General features: G+C 38.2%; 1 protein-coding gene across 9 annotated transcripts in view; it reads right to left on the reverse strand.

Moving 5' to 3' along the window:
• ADAMTS6 (ADAM metallopeptidase with thrombospondin type 1 motif 6) overlaps positions 1-18,772 on the reverse strand; it is a 321,406-nt gene that overhangs the window by 32,258 nt on the left and 270,376 nt on the right. For 8 of the 9 annotated variants that reach the window (XR_006716243.1, XM_045494590.1, XM_045494585.1 and 5 more), the window contains 3 exons: positions 13,184-13,388; positions 3,650-3,826; positions 1,056-1,212 (listed from right to left, as the gene is read on the reverse strand). Coding sequence is in view for 8 of the 9 variants with exons in the window: in XM_045494590.1 (XP_045350546.1) it covers positions 1,056-1,212; positions 3,650-3,826; positions 13,184-13,388 (539 nt within the window). In the remaining variant the exon portion in view is untranslated. Of the gene's footprint in view, positions 1-1,055; positions 1,213-3,649; positions 3,827-13,183; positions 13,389-18,772 lie in introns of those variants that run through there. The other variant, XM_045494597.1, reaches the window with a different exon arrangement.

Consider the following 18,772-nt stretch of genomic DNA (forward strand, 5'->3'; position numbering starts at 1 on the left):
AATTTAAATTAGTGGTTCCAGATGTTCTTGTGCATTTATTTGGGCATGCCTCTATTTTCGTGTGGCAAGGCAGTCTGAATTTCCTGACTATGTCATATTTGTCTCTATATTTCCCATGATTTCTGTTGTAGTGCCTCTTACATAGTGGCATTCAGGAAATTTTAAATGAATGCCTAACTGAATAAGCAAAGTATATTTGTTTAAATAAGATATAAGAAAATTCAGGATTTGGGCTGGCAACTGCTATTAATAAACAGATTTCCCAATACATAAGAAAGAGAAATTTCAGGGGCACCTGGGCAGCTCAGTCGGTTAAGCGTCCAACTGGGCTCAGGTCATGATTTCATGGTTCGTGGGTTTGAGCCCCGCGTCAGCTGTGCTGACAGCTCAGAACCTGGAGCCTGCTTTGGATTCTGTGCCTCCCTCTCTCTCTGCCCCTTCCCCGCTCATGCTCTGTCTCTACTCTCAAAAATAAATAAACATTAAAAAAAATTAAAAGAAAGGAAAATTTCAGAGCATAAAGACCTTTGTGTTCCTCTATAAACAGCTATATAATTATCTTTTTCTTCTTTTCTACAATAAGAAAACTAGCATTTGAAATAAATAGTTTCAAATATATGCTTTCATTATATGTACAACAAGCATGAATTTTAATCTTCATGATGGTAGAGATCCATTGTTAAATCCAAAAGAAACAGAAAAGAAACAGAACTTTAAATTCAAAGTGTGGTTCATTAGACATCATCTCTGTATTTCTGGCACAAGTCAAACATAGAATGCTAGGTCAAACATAGACCTTAGAAGTTACTTACTCCAATCTCTCATTATAAAGATAAGCTAATTTAGCTCCAGAAAGGTTAAGTGACTTAACAAGGTCAGGTAGTCAGGGAAAAAAATATACGTTTCCTTATCACATATCCAGTACACATGCAACTTTCACAAATGCTCTACATGAACTATACTACAACAGTGGCTTTATGGGGCTCCTCAAACCCTGGGAGCCACCAGAGGTGAGTCATTAGAGGCCGCAGGCCCTTTGTCCATGGGAAACTCACCTTCAGTATTGGAAATGGGGGTACTGTCACATTTGCTTTCACACTGCTGCATCGAAGGAGGCCGAACAGTTTCTGGACAGTCACTAGACGCCTGTCCAGTGTAGGAAAGACACTGCACAGTCCTCATCTGCTGTCCAAGGCCACACTGAGCAGAACACTGAACCGAAAGACACAGAGAGAAACAAAATTCAACAATTTTCAGGAGGTAAAAAGATACTACATCTTTCCAAATACCATATATATTAGCTTTTAAAGTCCATATGAAGTTCATCTTGGAGAGGTATATGATTAAGTCATTCTACTGTAGAATTCATTTGAAAATTCAAGGAACATGTTATTACCTTTGAAAATGGAAGCAATATAGTTCCTAGAAAACAAGAGATTTCTTGGGCTATTTTTCTAACACTTCCAATTAGGTGAACTATAACAGGAGTGTAATAAGAAAACCCTCATGAGGAAGTAGTAATTAGGGATTCTAGTGCTGGGACATCACTTTTGCTCCCTATTTATTACAGTCCTATGGCAAACAAGCTGATGGTCTACTGGAGTGCTGTGAATGTGATCAAAATAGGAGTTCAGTAAAACAGCAGTGACTGCTGTGTGGGCTTGTGATGGGAACCAGTTTAAAAAAAAAATAAAAGAGCTTAAATAATTACCTTGAGTTTTCTAAGGTATTGTTAGTCACACAAATGTGAGCCAAGTAGCATGCCTCCCTCTCCTTTTTCATCTACTCAGGGATTCAGTTACTTTATAGTTGAAGTTACTCTCTGAGTGACTTAGTCTCAGTGGGGACCGATCAGCTGTCCAGGCTGAACCATGAAGCTGGATCTTTCTTTGGGTCTGCCACCCAGAATGCCCGCAAAGCCTGTGAGATCTGAGATCAAGGAGATGAGCTAGTGCTGAGACAGGCGATGGTGATGCTTACAAGGTTAACAAACTGAGGCCCTATTGAATTTGTCTGTAAAAACTCTCAAAACACTTACAGGAGTTGCAAGGATATTGACAGACACTTTTATTTTAAAATTCCTAAATAAAGAATGACAAACAAATGCACCATAAAATGTATTAAAGTGTCTTTGAAAATGTATTTTTACCAGTTAATTTTAATTTTAGAAAACTGAATTTAAAATATAGATGAGAAGAAAAGGACTTGACAACATTTAAAAGAATAACCTGAAATTGATTACTGCAAATTTGGTGAAATCACTCACATGTGAAAACTTTCGACCGACCTTTATATGACAGTGCATTGTAACAAAGAATATGTAAGGAAGGAAATGCCTCCATGGTTTAAATCAAAATTATGAGGGCATGTCTGTACTTATTCTTTAACACCATATCAATTCCATATTTTGAAATGGTTACACTTCCACAGTGAAACACATAATTGCTTACAATGCCTATCATGTGTATTCCACTTGAGTACTTTATAAATTAAATGATGCTATACAAATGCAAATTATTAATTATTTGTTATACACATGCAAATATTAATTATTTTATGATCACACTGATTTTGTCTCCCCACAGGGCTGGCTGAGTATAGAGCAAATATATTTATTTGTATTAATGGAGACTGAAAACCTTTGCCCTTTCCCAACTATAACAAAAGAGGTCGGTAGATACTGCTATACTGTAGAAATACTGAGGGTTGTCCAGAATTTTGCTAGCTACTTCTATGAAATGCCATTTTTTAATAAGTAATGACAGGTCCAGTCAGTCCAGAGATCACACAAAATCATACTGGTATAGTTATGTGCCATGATTTATTTGGGTCTCAGATATTAGAAAACAACTAGCTACAAGGTTAATTATAAAACCACAGGAAAAGGGCATTGATTGTCTAGAAATTACCTTTCTGGAACATTATTTTTAATGTAACCTAATAGATTTCCTTTTTGACATTCGAAAGAATAATAGTCAATTTTCCTTGTATCCAAATATATCGATTTGTTGTAAAAGGATTTAAGGTGGCCTTCACTAAGATAACACAGTTTAAAAATAAGTGAGAATGAAGAAAGAAAAAAATAGGAATTAGAACATAAAATGCAAATGAACCTCATGTAAAAATACAGACCAAAAGCCCTTTATACTGGCTTCCCAATTCATGATGTCCATCAGCTAAATCCATTGAATAATAGATATTGATAATATTTCAAAGACTGTCAATCACATTATCAAGCTAATTAGAACGCCCATACCTTTTCTGTGAAGTTAAGAGGAGCTACTTTTGCAAGTAGGAAAGTTAAGACACTGGGGTTAACAGATTTGTTCTTGAAGTAGCTGAGAGAGTTGGGACTAGAATCCAAAGTTTTGTTAGCTTGCTCAAATATCTGGCCATACAGACTATTTCTCTTTTAATTTTAAATTACATTGGTAAGCCCCAAGGAGTAGGTAGAAGTAGGAAGCGTGTGGGTGCAGGAGAAACACAGCTAGTGGGTCTATGTGTGACTGCTGCTCATGCACTGTTTCATACTTTATCCAGATTTCTGTGTCGTGTTTCTCATCTCTGGAGCCCTTATAATGATCCAATCAGAAAACTCAAGTGTCTCAAAGTGCTGCTTCAGCAGGAGCCCCTTGCTGCACTGTCTTACCTGGCCCCAGTCTCCAGTCACCCAGCGAGGAGGAGGGCAGCGGCCCAAACTGCAGCGGATACGGACAGGGGGTTTGTTCTCTTCTGGACACTGTGCAGCTGGGAATGTTTTAGAGAGGTCACTGCTCTTGCACAGAACAATCCGATGCTTGAATCCCGGACCACATTTGGGAGTGCACTGGAAATAAAACAAATACAGCAGTTTAAATGAATCACAGCAGTTTAAAGATAGAGGAAAATATGAGGAAGGTCTTTCTTAAAGTGAATGTTTTTGGGTATACAATATGCATATAGACAAAATTCTGGGCAAAGTCGTTCGGATATGAAAACTCCTTAAGTTTTTAAGCAGAAGCACCTTTAACTTTTCCCCTAAGGACTTTAAGAGTTAAATCCAAAGTTTGCTTCTTGGCTAACTTATTTTCTTTTATTGTGGGTAGGTTTATTCCTCGATACCTCCCTGTCCTTGGCCACATTTTATAAACATGATATATACCAAGTGTTGTGCTAAGAGCTATACAGTCTTTACAGAAATCCTAATTTTTGGAATGTGGAATCCTTGGTTTCCTACTCGCTAGGTGTAGTCTTCTGAAAAGAATCCTTATTATTAGCAGACAACAAGAACTCGTCTTTATGAAGCAAGCTAGGGATTGATTGAGATGTATATTCTTAGAGGGTGGTAACTAAGAATACATGGCCATTGGTCAAAGTTTATTGCACAGAAAATCTCTGGACTTTTCCTTGTACATAATAAATTTCCCTAAACATAATGCATTTGACTCTTCTTTAGTTGGACCAGTCTGTTCTTCATACTGAGGAAAAGATGCTTCTTCTTCCAATTATTTACCTCTTCTCCAGGTTCATTGGAATGCTATTTCTTAGAGTCATCTATTAAACATGGTGACTGACTAAAGTCCTCCAACTTTCTACCCTGTATGTTTGAACCCTTCCTTAAAATCTGTTCTTCCTCTGAGTCAAGTGAGGACCTTACCCACAACATTTTGAAGCCCTGTTTCTATACCTTTTGTTCAAAAGAAAGAAAGAAAGAAAGAAAGAAAGAAAGAAAGAAAGAAAGAAGGAAGAAAGATCCCAGATCTACTGCAGGAGCTACATTAGACTGAGGGGAAGGGAATACAAAGTGAATAAGATGGTCTCTACCTTCCAGGAGCTCATAGTTTTATGTAGGAGATATATATGTGAACACAGGTTAAGTAGCATAAAAGAGGATGTAGAATATATATATTCTTGAGCCCAGAATCACCATCTTCCTATCTGTAATTACATGTTTACATGTCTTCTCATCCCTTCCACACTATAAGCTCCTTAAAATTATTTCATTTCTAATTTTTCTTTGTACACCACCCTGTCCTGACCCTCAGGATTCAGCACAGAGCTTTGAGTATGCACTCAATAAACACATACTGTTGTATATCTGGTAGGATGGTTTTCATTTACAATCAGGTAAATCAAAGTGTGCTAGTTGTGGGATGAGGATATCATAATGAACACTATATACACCCCGCGTGGCTCTGTCGGGGCAATCTTTGAGCCTGGTGTATGTCATAGAGAGAAAATTACTACTTTTTTTTTTCAGGTGAAATCAAGGATCTCATGAAAACTTCTCATCAGCATGAATGTAATAACAGAATACATATCCTCCAACTTAGAAAAAATTTCATTAAGATGCATTTTGAAGGAGGAGAACATCCAGTTCTTTCCAAGATGGCTCCAGGAGAAGATTTAGTTAGGGTCTTAGTGGTCAAAGTGGCCAAATTCCTGATGTCTGCTACTTCTTGTCACAGCCAAATCAACATCCTTATTTCCAGCTGCTGCTCCTCTCTTCCCATAGAATCCATCACTGGGTCCTGTTAATCCAACTCCCACATCTCCCTCACATCTATTGATTTTTCTCTGTCTCCACTGCCACTACTCTTGTTTCAGACAAACATCATTTCCTTCATGTAAGACTACATTGTCTTTCTAACAGGTCTCTGTATTTCTTGCTCTTACCTCGCTCCACTGTCTAAAGCACAAATCAATTATGTTCTCCTGTGATTAAAAAATAAATCCTTCGGGGCGCCTGGGTGGCTCGGTCGGTTAAGCGTCCGACTTCGGCTCAGGTCGTGATCTCACGGTCTGTGAGTTCGAGCCCCGCGTCGGGCTCTGTGCTGACAGCTCAGAGCCTGGAGCCCATTTCAGATTCTGTGTCTCCCTCTCTCTGACCCTCCCCCGTTCATGCTCTGTCTCTCTCTGTCTCAAAAATAAATAAACATTTAAAATAAAAAATAAAAAATAAATAAATCCTTCAATGGCTCATTATTGTCCTCAAGATAAAAATTCAAACTCTAAATATGCTGACTGTCCCCTGATAGGAAGGCTAAGTTTACCTTTTCAGATCAATCTCTCCACACTAACGTGCAGTATTCTCCAGTGCAAGCCCAGGGCCATGCACAACGCCAATGATGCTGCCACTTCTACTAATTAACCACTACTAAAAATAATAATGATAGTAGCAGCTACCGTTTAATAAACATGATATATACCAAGGGTTGTGCTAAGTGCTATAATTTATATAGTCTTTACAGAAATCCTATGAGATGGCAATTATTATTCTGTTTCTTAAATGAGGAAACAATCTTAGACTAAATGGTTAGTAGAAAGTCATGCAGCTATTAAATGGCAGACGTAATGCTAACTCTTACTGTTTCCTGAACGTTAGGCTTTACACTATGTCCTTTGCAATTGTTACCTCAATTAACCCTTAAAACAATCCTATCACTTTATATTTCAGGAAACCAAGACATGCAATCATGTGTTCTGTATGACGAATAAAGCCTCGATTCCGGTCTTTTGAACTTGCCCCACCTGTGTCTAGTCCTCCCGACTTCACACCAAGTCTCCTCCACCATCCACCAATATTAGAAGCCGAGGCCTTAGAGGATTTCTGCCATTCTTTTAATGCTAAATATTATTACCGATAATAACACTACAACTTCACATTTCATTAGAGCTTCACAGTTCAGGAATCACTTTCAAACACTGTATTCTTACAAGTTTTTGAGAATGAGTACAGATAAGGAAAACTTAAGCAGCTTAAGGCTAAAGAGATAGCAAGTGGTAGAGCAGGAAGTAAATCCCAGATCTTCTGATCCACACTTTAGCTCTTAGCATCAGCAGGAAGTCATGAGAACACAGAAAAAGTATTAACTAATTAATTATTAAAAAAACAAATTGAGACAAAATGCAAAAAGACTTTAAGGAGATAGAAACATGTAGGATATATGGGACATCCAATTTTGGGATTTTAAGTTATGAATAGTTCTCATAATGGGAACATTTGCTAATAAATTCACTTGTGCCACTCTCCTCTCCCTTTGCATTTTAAAAGCATAATAGGTGTATTAAAGCTGGGGACATATGCCCCTTGCTTGTTCGAATATCTTTTTCCAGTAGCAAGAAGTTTCTGCTATTATTTGAAGAAGGTAGTAATATCCAGCAGTCTTGGCTAAGAGCCTATGCCAAAGTCCTGCTTACACTTGGGGGAGGCAGACAATGCCATGACACACAATTCATTCGTTTGTGGCTAGAAGTCCCCGGGAAACCAAAACCAAAACAAAGAAAATAATGGTAGTAACAAGGAGAACAATAAAAAGACAAAGCGGTGCTACTATTGATTAAGTGTCAGGCAGTGTCCTGAGTACTTTGCATGTCACAATGTACCTGATCCTCACAGAAACCTCCTGAAGTATTGTTTCCACACCCACTCTGCGGGTGAGAAAAGGAGGCACTAAGAAGTACAGGTAAATCCAAATAGCAGCTTTCCACCAGAACGGAGCTCTGAAAGCAAATGTACAGAGACACAAACCCTCTGTGGGACAATGTGAAATTATATGTAAAACTGAACATATAGTGATGACTTCTACTGAAGAAATTATTTTAGAAAATTACAACCCAAACTCCTCTAAATAAGCCAAGGATATTCCATCCCATCACACTAGAAGTAGAGAGATAGTCAAGTGAATTCTTGAAATAACGAATGACTGAAAACTATATTTCTGCCATATTCTGATTCAATAAATATACCAGTCCTGACCCCTGCAGACCTAGCCACAAATATTACATGTCTGTATCCAAAGCCTCAACTCTGGTCTCTGTAAATATTGTACTTCTTAAGAGTGATTATAAATTTAAATGTTTAAAAAATTCTTGTAAAAAAAAAAGTAAAAGGCATATGGATGCCAATTAGACCAGTTTTATTCAAAGAGAACTCTATCTTGCAAATTCTTTTGATGTTAGGTCAGAGATGTTCAAGGAGAGATGTCCCTCAGCTTGTTTTTATTTTTACTTCTTCCTTCTGCTTTATTAAGCCTACATTTCATCTTTCCGCCTCTCGAGACTTCTGATAAATAAATACGTTTACTCATCTGACAGCTTCAGTTTTATTTAGCTATCTAACAACATAAGAAGTTCCAGAAAAGCAAGATGTAGCCATGATTATGGATATGATTAATAGGCATTAACTTCATTGTAAATGCTTAGAGTCTTCTTCGGAAATAATCACTGGTCTCTACCCACATAAAGGGTAGATTTGTACACATTTTTTACCACGCCCTAAAATTCACTAGTAATAATTAGATATTGAATGAGTAATAAAACTCTTTTTTTTTTTAGATGAAAACATAGTTATAAATAGACATCAAAATCCATCCCATTCATTCTCACAATAAACTATATAGGTAGCTGGGTGGAAGATACTATTTCAGTAGACAATCCATTCTCCACCACCCCCCCAACCCCAACCCCACCCCCACGGGGAGAGTACAAATGGGGGAGGGGCAGAGGATCTGAAGCAGGCTCCTCTCTGACAGCAATAAGCCTGATATGAGACTGGAACTCACCAACCGTGAGATCATGACCTGAGCTGAAGTTGGATGCTCAATGGACTGAGCCACCCAGGTGCCCCTGGACAATCTATTCTTTAGTAAAATTATTTTTCACTATTTTTCTTTATTGCAGGTAAATACCTTTTTTTCCTATTTATTCATATAATCAAAATTTCACAGTTATTTAAAATCTGATCAGACCATTTGTTTGTTTTCATCCCAGTGAGATATAGGAGGTCATTTTTATGAGAGATGTATTTATGCTTTAGCTTAATGATCTACTATTAAAAAGCAAAAAAAGTATTTTGCAGAGAAAAGTATTTGAAACCACAACAGGGAAAACAATTTGGCTCTCACTTATAAAGCACAGAAATGTTAACAGTTTGGGGTTAGACTGAGTTCTCTCTGGAGATACAGGTTTAATTTGCTTAGTTATAGTACCAGAGTAGAACCTAGAAGTAAGCAAGGTGATGTCACAACTGTCTTCTAAAACAAAGCACAGTGCCCTGCAGGTAGGTTTTGCACCCTTTCCAACCCCACCCCACCCCCCAATTCCTTCTTAACTAGTGCTACCTAAATGTAAATCCTATCAAATCAATTAAGATTCTTGCCAGCAGTCATCCACTTGTCCAAGAGTAAGTACAAGAAACAGACCTTTTCCAATGGCTACTCTGTGGGAGTCAAAAGAAACTATTCCAATACATCAAAAGAATGGCTTAGGATTGCTGGAGCCCATCCACAGTATGCAGCAACGCATCTAAGAGTTACTTGCCAAGAGAGGGCAAAAACAGAAAACCATTTAAGTCCAACATAGTATGGGTGATCCCAAGAGTGAGGCTAGATTATAGGAAATGGGAAAGCCGTGGCTTCATTAGTTTCACAAAAGGCTGCTGAAGAGTCATTTTCCGCCAAGGTAATTTGGCTTTTTGTTTTGTTTTGTTTTTTTTCTTTTGCCATAAGCAAAAGAAAATAACCCGGTGGGTTTCACTGATGTCTCGAGAAAACGAAAAACGGTTCCTGGCTTTGCAACAATGGAAATTTTATATTAGAGAGGCCGGCAAAGAAAAGGAAAAGGGCAAAGGGTACATTCCTCTTGCTGCAACATGTTTTCACTAGTTGAACCTCACCCTTGTGATTAGCAGAGCTCACGCAGCTGATGGTTGAAAGTGGGGAAGGGGCAGAAAGAGAAGGGAAGTCTTCAGGGGTGTGTCAAATGAATAATGTGTGAAATATTTGCAGCAGCTAACCAAAAGAGATTGAACATTGCCTGCTGTTCTGGTAGGACCTCCTCTTTTCAATAGCGGGAGGTATTCCATTCCTCTGGGGAGAACAGGCTCCTGTTCTCACTTTGTTCTCCATAGCTACTCAGACGTTTATTTCACTGAATACTATTTACTTTCATTTATTTTTAACCCATCCAGGGAAGAAGTGGGCTTCCTAGTAAAGTAAAAAAAAAAAAAAAAAAAAAAAAAGGAAGTGTGAGAGTGTACCTCTCCTTTGGAAAATAAACAGGAAAGACACTGCATCTTTGTCCTAAGTTTTGACTTAGCTATCTTTTTTTTTTTTTTAATTTATTTTGAGAGAGAGAGACAGAGACAGAGAGAGACAGTGTGAGCAGGGGAGGGGCAGAGAGAGAGGGAGAGAAAGAGAATCCCAAGCAGGCTCTGTGCTGATGCCTGTGCCATCAGCACAGAGCCTGATCCTAGGCTCAAACCCACGAACCATGAGATCGTGACCTGAGCCAAAACCAAGAGTCAGACACTTAACCAACTGAGCCACCAAGCTGTCCCTTGACTTGGCTATCTTAAAGAAGATAGCAGAAATGTGATTAAAAGCCCACCTAACTTTTTTCATGTTTCTTCAAGCAGCCTCCAGGAGTGCCTAAGAGCCTCTCAGAGCTTTTTGAGCAAGTTATCTCTAAGAGTGGATAGATAAGAATCAAAATTCTCAGAGCAGGGTAATTAAAACATATATGAGGTTGATTTCAAAAGAAAACCTTAAAATGGGATTTGGAATGGAAACATGCTATAATATACACATGCCTTTTTTTCAAGGTGATTATATTTGTTTTATGTTAAAATACAAATATAATGATACAGAAGAGTGTAGATCAAGGGATCAATGTGAAATAAACCTGTGCAAGTGATTTTAGTGTTTTCATGGTTGGCAGAAATTTTTTCCAGTTTCTGCTTATGAACTTAACTATTTTTCTCCACTTTTAAAATGTTTTTTTTTTTTTTTTAATGTTTATTTATTTTTGACAAAGAGAGACAGAGACAGTGTGAGCGGAGAAGGGACAGAGAGAGAGGGAGACACAAGTCCAAAGCAGGTTCCAGGCTCTGAACTGTCACCATAGAGCCTGACACGGTGTTCAAACACATGGACCACAAGATCATGACCTGAGACAAAGTCAGATGCTTAACCGACTGAGCCAATCAGGCACCCCCATTTTTCTCCACTTTGGTAGCAAGATGATATATAAAGTTGAATCTTTATTATCATCTACCACTACTTCATGCAATCTTATTTTCCATTTATTCCTTAAAACAAACCCTCTTCTTCATCCTACTTTCACGTCATGATGTTTATGTTTCTGTTCAGTTGTTTCAAAAATATTCTCTGAATAAGTAACTGAATAAGTAACTATCTTGTTATCAGGAATATCTTCTCCAGTTTCCCTATTCTCTTCCTATTTCATATCCCATATGCCAACATACAGTTTAGCTCCCATCAACTAAAAAGCTTTTCTTCTTTTTTTTAAAGTTTATTTATTTATTTTGAGAGAGAGAGAGAGAGAGTGAGAGAGAGAGAGGGAGGGAGAGAGCAGGGGAGGGACATAGAGGGAGAGAGAGAATCCACACAGTCTCTGCCCTATCAGCACAGGGCCTGACACGGGGCTCGAACTCACAAACTGTGAGATCATGCCTTGAGCCGAAATCAAGAGTCCAATGCTTAGCCAACTCAGCCACTCAGGTGCCCCAATGAAAAAGCTTTCTGATTGCACTCCAAGCTATTCTGACCTTCTTAGCTCTAAATTTCTATATCATTTATACATGTATACCTCACAATCCACCATTTTATTAAACACTGTCTAAAGTTATTCTCTATTTTCTTCACAAATATTTACTTTTCCAAGCTTATAGGATTCCTTTGTATTGCTCATAGTGCCTATTCCAGTGTGTTTACTTAGTACTAAATTATACTTAGGGACTTGACCTGAAACCCTAAAACTGTTGAAGCCAATCATCAGGCCTCCCATTATGATTTTCCAATAATAAATTGGTCATCATTTTCAAAGACTACTTATGAACTTCTGTGAGGGTCTTGGGCACTGAAATGCAGGTACAATAATTTTCAACATATGTAGAACTCTACAGAATGTCTATTCTTTATCAGTCGATTTTATCTTCCAAATCAATTTAGGAGTTAATCCACTCACTTCTAGGGAACAGAAGAGTTCACACTGTTTTCCATAACCACTCACCACGAATATCTCTACATTTGATTGAAACACAAAAGTTAGGTAGGCAGATGTAATTACTGAAGCTGGAGTACGTCCAGGAAACTTGGGAGAACACTCCCAATTCCCACCAAAGATTCCATAGATAACTACAACTAGTCAGAATCTCCATTTCCATGTACCATCCTAAACACAGTCCCTCTTTTAGGCTCAGGCCTCTACCAAATTAAGGCCACTCCAGCAGTAAGATTCACAGGGGGAAAAGTTACAACCAAGGGTTCCTAAAGAACAATGTATGTTTTCTGTTTATTTAATTTTTTTTTACAAACTTATGAGGTCTACAGGAAATACCCAAAGCAAGTACCACAATGTTTCCAGCAGGAAATGCATCCTGTTTTGCTAACTTGGAAGAATGGCCTTTAGTTATGTAGCCAGGTACTTATTCTTTTTAATATTAACCAACATTACAGAAGATTTCAACTCTTCTTTGGGAAATGTGGAGAATGATATGGTGTTTCCATTTATATGTCTCATGAAGAACGAGGAGTCAAGAATTAACTCTACCCCTTTCCTCATTTTTCATAAGGCAATTATTCTGAGCTCTATGGATTATTTTAGGCTCTTTTATATACATGTAAGGCAGAAAAACATTATCTTAGTCTTCCTCACTGATCATGTAAGCAGAGGTTAATGATAAAAGCTGAATTGGACTTTGTATATTACAACCTCAACTCCACGTTTCTTCCCCAGATGCAACAGAAGGAATTAAAATATACTTAGATATATAATAAGTGATAAAAAATTGATAAATATTCAAATGTATGAATTATGTAGTTAGGCTGCAACATGACTTGGGAAAAAAGATTTATCACTAATTCTGAGCTTATTTGCTGCTCAAGAATAGCAAAGGAAGAGAAAAACCACTTATGTGAGTACTCATTATTCTATTCTTTCCAATTCACTTTAGGTTGATTTTTAATCAAACTGATGTCCAGTTTCTCACTGATTTCCCTGACCCAGAAAAACCTTACTTCCTGACAAGGAGCAATGAAATATAACAGGGCCAAATTTACTGTTAGGCAGTCCTTACTTGCTGAGTTCTAAGGTGCTCACAAACTCAGGTGTCCTCTCTATTAAATGCTCTGGTATTGATTAGTTAAGACATCTCAAAACATACAGCCTCAGATTTCCTTACTTCTGACCAGTCCAAAGCCACCCACTGAGGTGGACATGACTGGTTGTTGCAGGACTCTATTTCAATAGGCCGGTGTGTTAAACAGCCGCTGTAGTCCAGTGTCTCCTCCTCTGAAGGTCCAATCTTCCTGATGCAGAGCACTGCCCTTGTGCGCATTCCACCATCACAAGTCTTGCTACACTCCAACCAATCCCCAATGAACCACCTGCAGCAAAAAGGGGAAGAAACACAGAAAAACATTTCCTCAGTACAGCCGGAGATTTTCGTCAATGGACTACACTCTCTCCCTAAAAGAGCTGACATTGCAGTGTTGGTTGAGGTGACAAATGACAAATGGAAGAGCTGCTAAGGAAAAGAGAATACACTGTCAGCTGCCTTCCAAAGTGTAGTGCCTGGGCTCTGAAACAGGCAGAGCCTGGTCCAAACAAGTAATGCACCATATGTTTTTAACCACATTGATACTTCCCCTTTTCTAAATTAATTTTTTAAGGGAGAAGGCAAGTGGGGGAGAGGGGTGGGGGGCAGATAGAGAGAAAATCTTAACCAGGTTCCATGCTCAGCACCGAGCCCATTGTGGGGCTTGATCCCATGGTGCTGGGATCATGACCTGAGAAGAAATCAAGAGCTGGATGCTCAACCAACTGACTCACCCAGGTGCCCCTCTAAACTAATTTTTAAGATAAAGATAACAATATAAATATAAATTGTGAGACTGTGATGAAGATTAAATAAAGTAATAAATATGAAGCTTCCAGTCATGTGCTGCTTAAGTGTTTAACAACTGGCTCTTTATGGAGGGCAGCGATCTTGATTTGTTGAATTTACCAGTTTTGTGGGGTGAATAACTCACTAACACCAATTTCAACCTACATCCCTGGCATGTTGAACACAAGAAGAAGATATGCTAATAATAGGATTTCAGGAGCCAGTGCTAGCTTGCTTTAGCATACCACTGAAAGCTTCTAACATTGTGTCTAAACACAACAAACAAGAAACAGGAGCTTTATTTATTATCACATTGAAGCAGGTTCTCCTACAATCAAGAAGTTAGTGCTAAAACCACATGAAAGGAGCTAGGGATTTGTTTTTTGATTTCCAGATGAAGGTCAGGCTCTGCAGAAGATAGAAGGACTTTATTATGCTTATGGGGCAGAGAAAGCCTGAAGATATACAAGTCTTTAAAAACCTGCACCAAGAGCAGAGCCTGAGTCAGCTCTGTGAAAACATAGAGATCCCTTGTTGTGACCCCTTTATTCCTGAAAACAGCATCTATGCAGCTAATGGGGGAAGAAACTGAAATAACAAAACGAACATGTTTCACGTTGGCAAGTAAACCACTCTTTTTTCCCTGAAGTCATAAATGAACTTTTATAGATGTAATTTTAGGGTGTGTATGTGTGTGTCCATGTATGTATGTATGTGTGTAATACGTCTACAGAACTCACTCTTTTAGGCACATTATTTGGTCCAAAGATGTGAATCAAGATACAAATTAGACCAATGAGAATTTGGCTTTGGAATTTTTATACCTCCACTAGAGCAAAAAAAGCCCTTTCCCTTCTCGTCACAAAGGTGCATAAAGCTGTAAGAGCTGCTGGTGGCCATGCACCCTGTCAAGTGGAATTAGCTGATGTGAAAAAATACAGAGGAGCTAGAGGGCCCTGGTTCTGTTTCAGTCCTGGATTCTAGCCATTCCTAAAGCTAGATCCATGGTTGCCCTTCCCCCAGTTTTGTTAAGTAAACCAACAAATCCTCTTCTGTGCAGAAAATAGCTGAAGTGGAAGTTGTATTATTTCCAACCAGAGTGTTGATTAATATACTATTGCATTGAATTTAATAAATATATGTTGAATGCCTACTATATTCAAGGAATCACACTTTGTTTTGTGGAAGAAAGTAAGGTTCGTGTCACGAAAATAGTTATCCAAAGTCATGAAAAGAGCAATGTTGAAACTAGGACTAGATCCCCCAGCAGTTACTATTTCCATTGAATTTCATTTTTAACCCTGCTAAGTAGTAGGATCTAGGTCAGAAGCATGAGGTCACTAGTCATTTTCATCCATCCATGATTATAAATCATACAACTATCCTCACAGGATATGCTAATGCTCTTGGGTAAGAGACTATCCGGAGGGAAGAGTGTGAGCTTATGTGATTGCGCCAGTTTTGTATGTGGAAGATAGTACTTTAGTGAAGTCAGAATACTAGTTTCCAAATTTGAGCCTGTAGTTAGCCAAATGAGCAACCATGGCCTTTGTCCCTTACAGAGTGGAAAACCAGTATTTAGAAATATGGCGATTAACCAGTTTCTAAAACTTAAAATACATCTTTCCAAAACTTAAACACTTTCAACCTAAAATTCATTTAAGTAACAATAATTTAATCCTGAGAATCTGATATTAATGGGTTTTTTTCTAAGTTATTTTCCAGAGGAGACTTAAAGCAATTTTCATATTCTTTCCATTTTGTTTTCCACAGATGAACATGATCCCAAGTTGTACCATTTTTGGTAAAGAGGAAAATGTGCACTGAGAATAATAACTTGCATGCCAGCCATAGTGAAACTCTGATTCAATTTGCAACAGTGATTTCATCACCAAGATTAGGGGATAAAACAGAAATGTGTATAACTCAGCCACAAAAAGTCCAGTCATACCACCTCCAGCCATGATCTCATTAGGTCTCATAATGTAAGAGGGATGGAGTCCTTCAAATTAAACACAGGTGCCCAGAGTAATAGCAGTGATTCAGGAGGTGTTGCTGTTCTTTGCTGCATGAGGTCAGGGCCACCTCCATCTTTTTATTCTTTGTCCTCTCTTTTATTGCCAACCATCTCTTAGTCTAGATGCATCAGTCGAGCATTTTATTTGGAATGTATGAAAGTAAAAGTATTAACCACCCTCCCAATTTCCCTTCTGACTCGAACTCTGATTTCAGTCCCGGTTGCATCTTTATTGCTCACCAAATCATCCCTTCCCATGTCTCTCCACAGGATTAAATCACACCCTAGTTATTTAACTTGTTTTGCAATTTTGCCACTGCATCCACTCATCTCATTTTCTCTATTCCCCTGTCCAGTTTAAGACATATGGCTTCTTTCACCTTCACTCTCCCCATTGCATTTGACCCTCTGATGACCTTCTCCCCATTTCTCCTTTTTTCCTCCTCTAGATTTTGTGGTAGAAAACACAAAAATTCTCTCTGGAAATGTCAACTGCTGAATTGTTGTAGTCTGAACAATACCAGGGATGCTTCTTTCTGAGCTCTTCCCAACACCCAGGGATCAAATTGTCTACATTCTCACAAGTGTCTTCATATCCATTGGACACTAACAACTAGTGGGATTCATGTTCAACTGTCTGAAATAAGAATGGTGTGGTGCCATCTGTGTAATCTTGACCTACAGTGTCTGTGTATTAATAGGGCAAACAATATATTATGGGGGGGCAGAGGGAATAAGAGAGACACTATAAAATATGTTCACAAACCTAGGTTAATTGGAATATTTTTGAAGCAAGCAAGAACCAATCATAAAACTAGAATATTATTTTTGCTTTTTAACTTAAAGGGAAATGGCAGAGCATATGAAAATAAACTGATATTTGATGTTTAGATTAAAAGAGAGACAGAGAGAAAGAGATTTCCCAGCCTTTGTCCCAGAGTCCAGCATCTACTTATCAACTCTTCTCATAAACACAACATAGCAAAATTTAAAAAAATTCATAATCTGACAATAACATCTTTACTCAAAGAGAGATTCAAATATGTAACCCATTAACTACTTACTAGGATACTAGAACTTTACTATATTTTAAAACAGGTTAAAAAAAATCTAAACATTAAGTTGGTAAAAAGAAAATCTGCTCATTACTCAACTAACTGGAAAGTAAAACTAATACTAAGCATAAATCTCTATGCCCTAAACATTTCACAGGTGAGATTTTTCTAAATTAAAAAAAAAAAAAAAAAATGAAGGGGTGCCTGGGTGGCTCAGTCAGTTAAGCGCCTGACTTCGGCTCAGGTCATGATCTCGCAGTTTGTGAGTTCAAGCCCCATGTCGGGCTCTATGCTGAGAGCTCAGGGTCTGGAGCCTGCTTCGGATTCTGTGTCTCCCTGTCTCTCCGCCCCTCCCCTGCTCGCACTCTGTCTCTGTCTGTCTCTCTCAAAAATAAATAAACATTAAAAACAATTTTATTTTTTTTTAATTTTTTTTTAATGTTTATTTATTTTTGAGACAGAGAGAGACAGAGCGTGAATGGTGGAAGGGCAGGGAAAGAGGGAGACACAGAATCGGAAGCAGGCTCCAGGCTCTGAGCCATCAGCCCAGAGCCTGACGCGGGGCTCGAACTCACGGACCGCGAGATCGTGACCCGGGTGAAGTCGGACGCTTAACCGACTGAGCCACCCAGGCGCCCCTAAAAACAATTTTAAATAAAACCTAACCTGCAAGTAAAAATTTCTCCCCAGTCCAAGCATCCTTTAGCACTTTTGTTAAAAATTCTTGGTTTTACTTAACATATCCTTAACTATAGTTATTTTCATACATATTTATCTGATTAGATTGTCCTCAGGCAAGTGAGCCATTCTTCTGAAAGCATAGAGCCTTTCACATTGCAGTTGCTTAAAAAATGTTTTCTTAACTCATGGTCACAGTATTATCACAATGTATAATACTCTATTGTTTTCACCCCTCTGATTTTTACAACTTTAAAAACTAAAGTGTCATACAGGAATAATATTCAATATCCAAGAATTCTTCACAGGAGGCCATATATAGAAACATTCTTGCTAGAGAGAGATAGCATGGTGAAAACTGAACTCTTGGCCATTCTCTTTGGATTCCAACTCAGCATTACTTCCTTTTCTCATGATTGGGGGACTAGCTTCCTATCAGTCATGGACTTTAATATCAACCCCTCCCTTTTCCTTTTCCAATTATTTAAGACTTTGTCAGGAATCCCACCATGTTCACTCAGTGCCTCTGGAATTCTTATTTTCTTCCTGTCCCTAGTCACCTCACCATCTTGATTACTATACTCTTTCTCACAAAAGAGTTGCTGCTATGAGCACATTAATTTTTCCTGCAAGGTTTCCTCTGCCCTTTAAGTTTTTCCAAATAAACACTATTAATATTTCTCTACCAATGCATCTTTCATCTATTCTTCTAGCCCCCTGTCATTTTTTTTATAAAACACAAAGATAAATTTTATCGCCCTCTAGTTTTCCATACCCTGCTTATAAAGTCTTCAATATGAATAAGAGACATTGGAAACATTTTATTAGTTAAAAGGATAATTTCTCATTTAAAAAAAATACTATTTAGGGGCACCTGGGTGGCTCAGTCAGTCCAACTCGTGATTTTGGCTCAGGTCATAATCTCATAGTTTCGTGAGCTCGAGACCCATGTCAGGCTCTGTCCTGACTCTGCAGAGTCAGCTTGGGATTCTCTGTCTCTCTGCCCCTCCCCAGATCATGCTCTCTGTCCCTCACCTACTCGTGCGCTCTCTCTCTTTCTCTCTCTCTCAAAATAAATAAACTTTTAAAAAATTAATATATAAATAAATTTACTGAATCTCATATAAAATACCA

The sequence above is a fragment of the Leopardus geoffroyi genome, chromosome A1 (assembly GCF_018350155.1).
Source record: "Leopardus geoffroyi isolate Oge1 chromosome A1, O.geoffroyi_Oge1_pat1.0, whole genome shotgun sequence".
Classification (NCBI taxonomy): Eukaryota; Metazoa; Chordata; class Mammalia; order Carnivora; family Felidae; genus Leopardus; species Leopardus geoffroyi.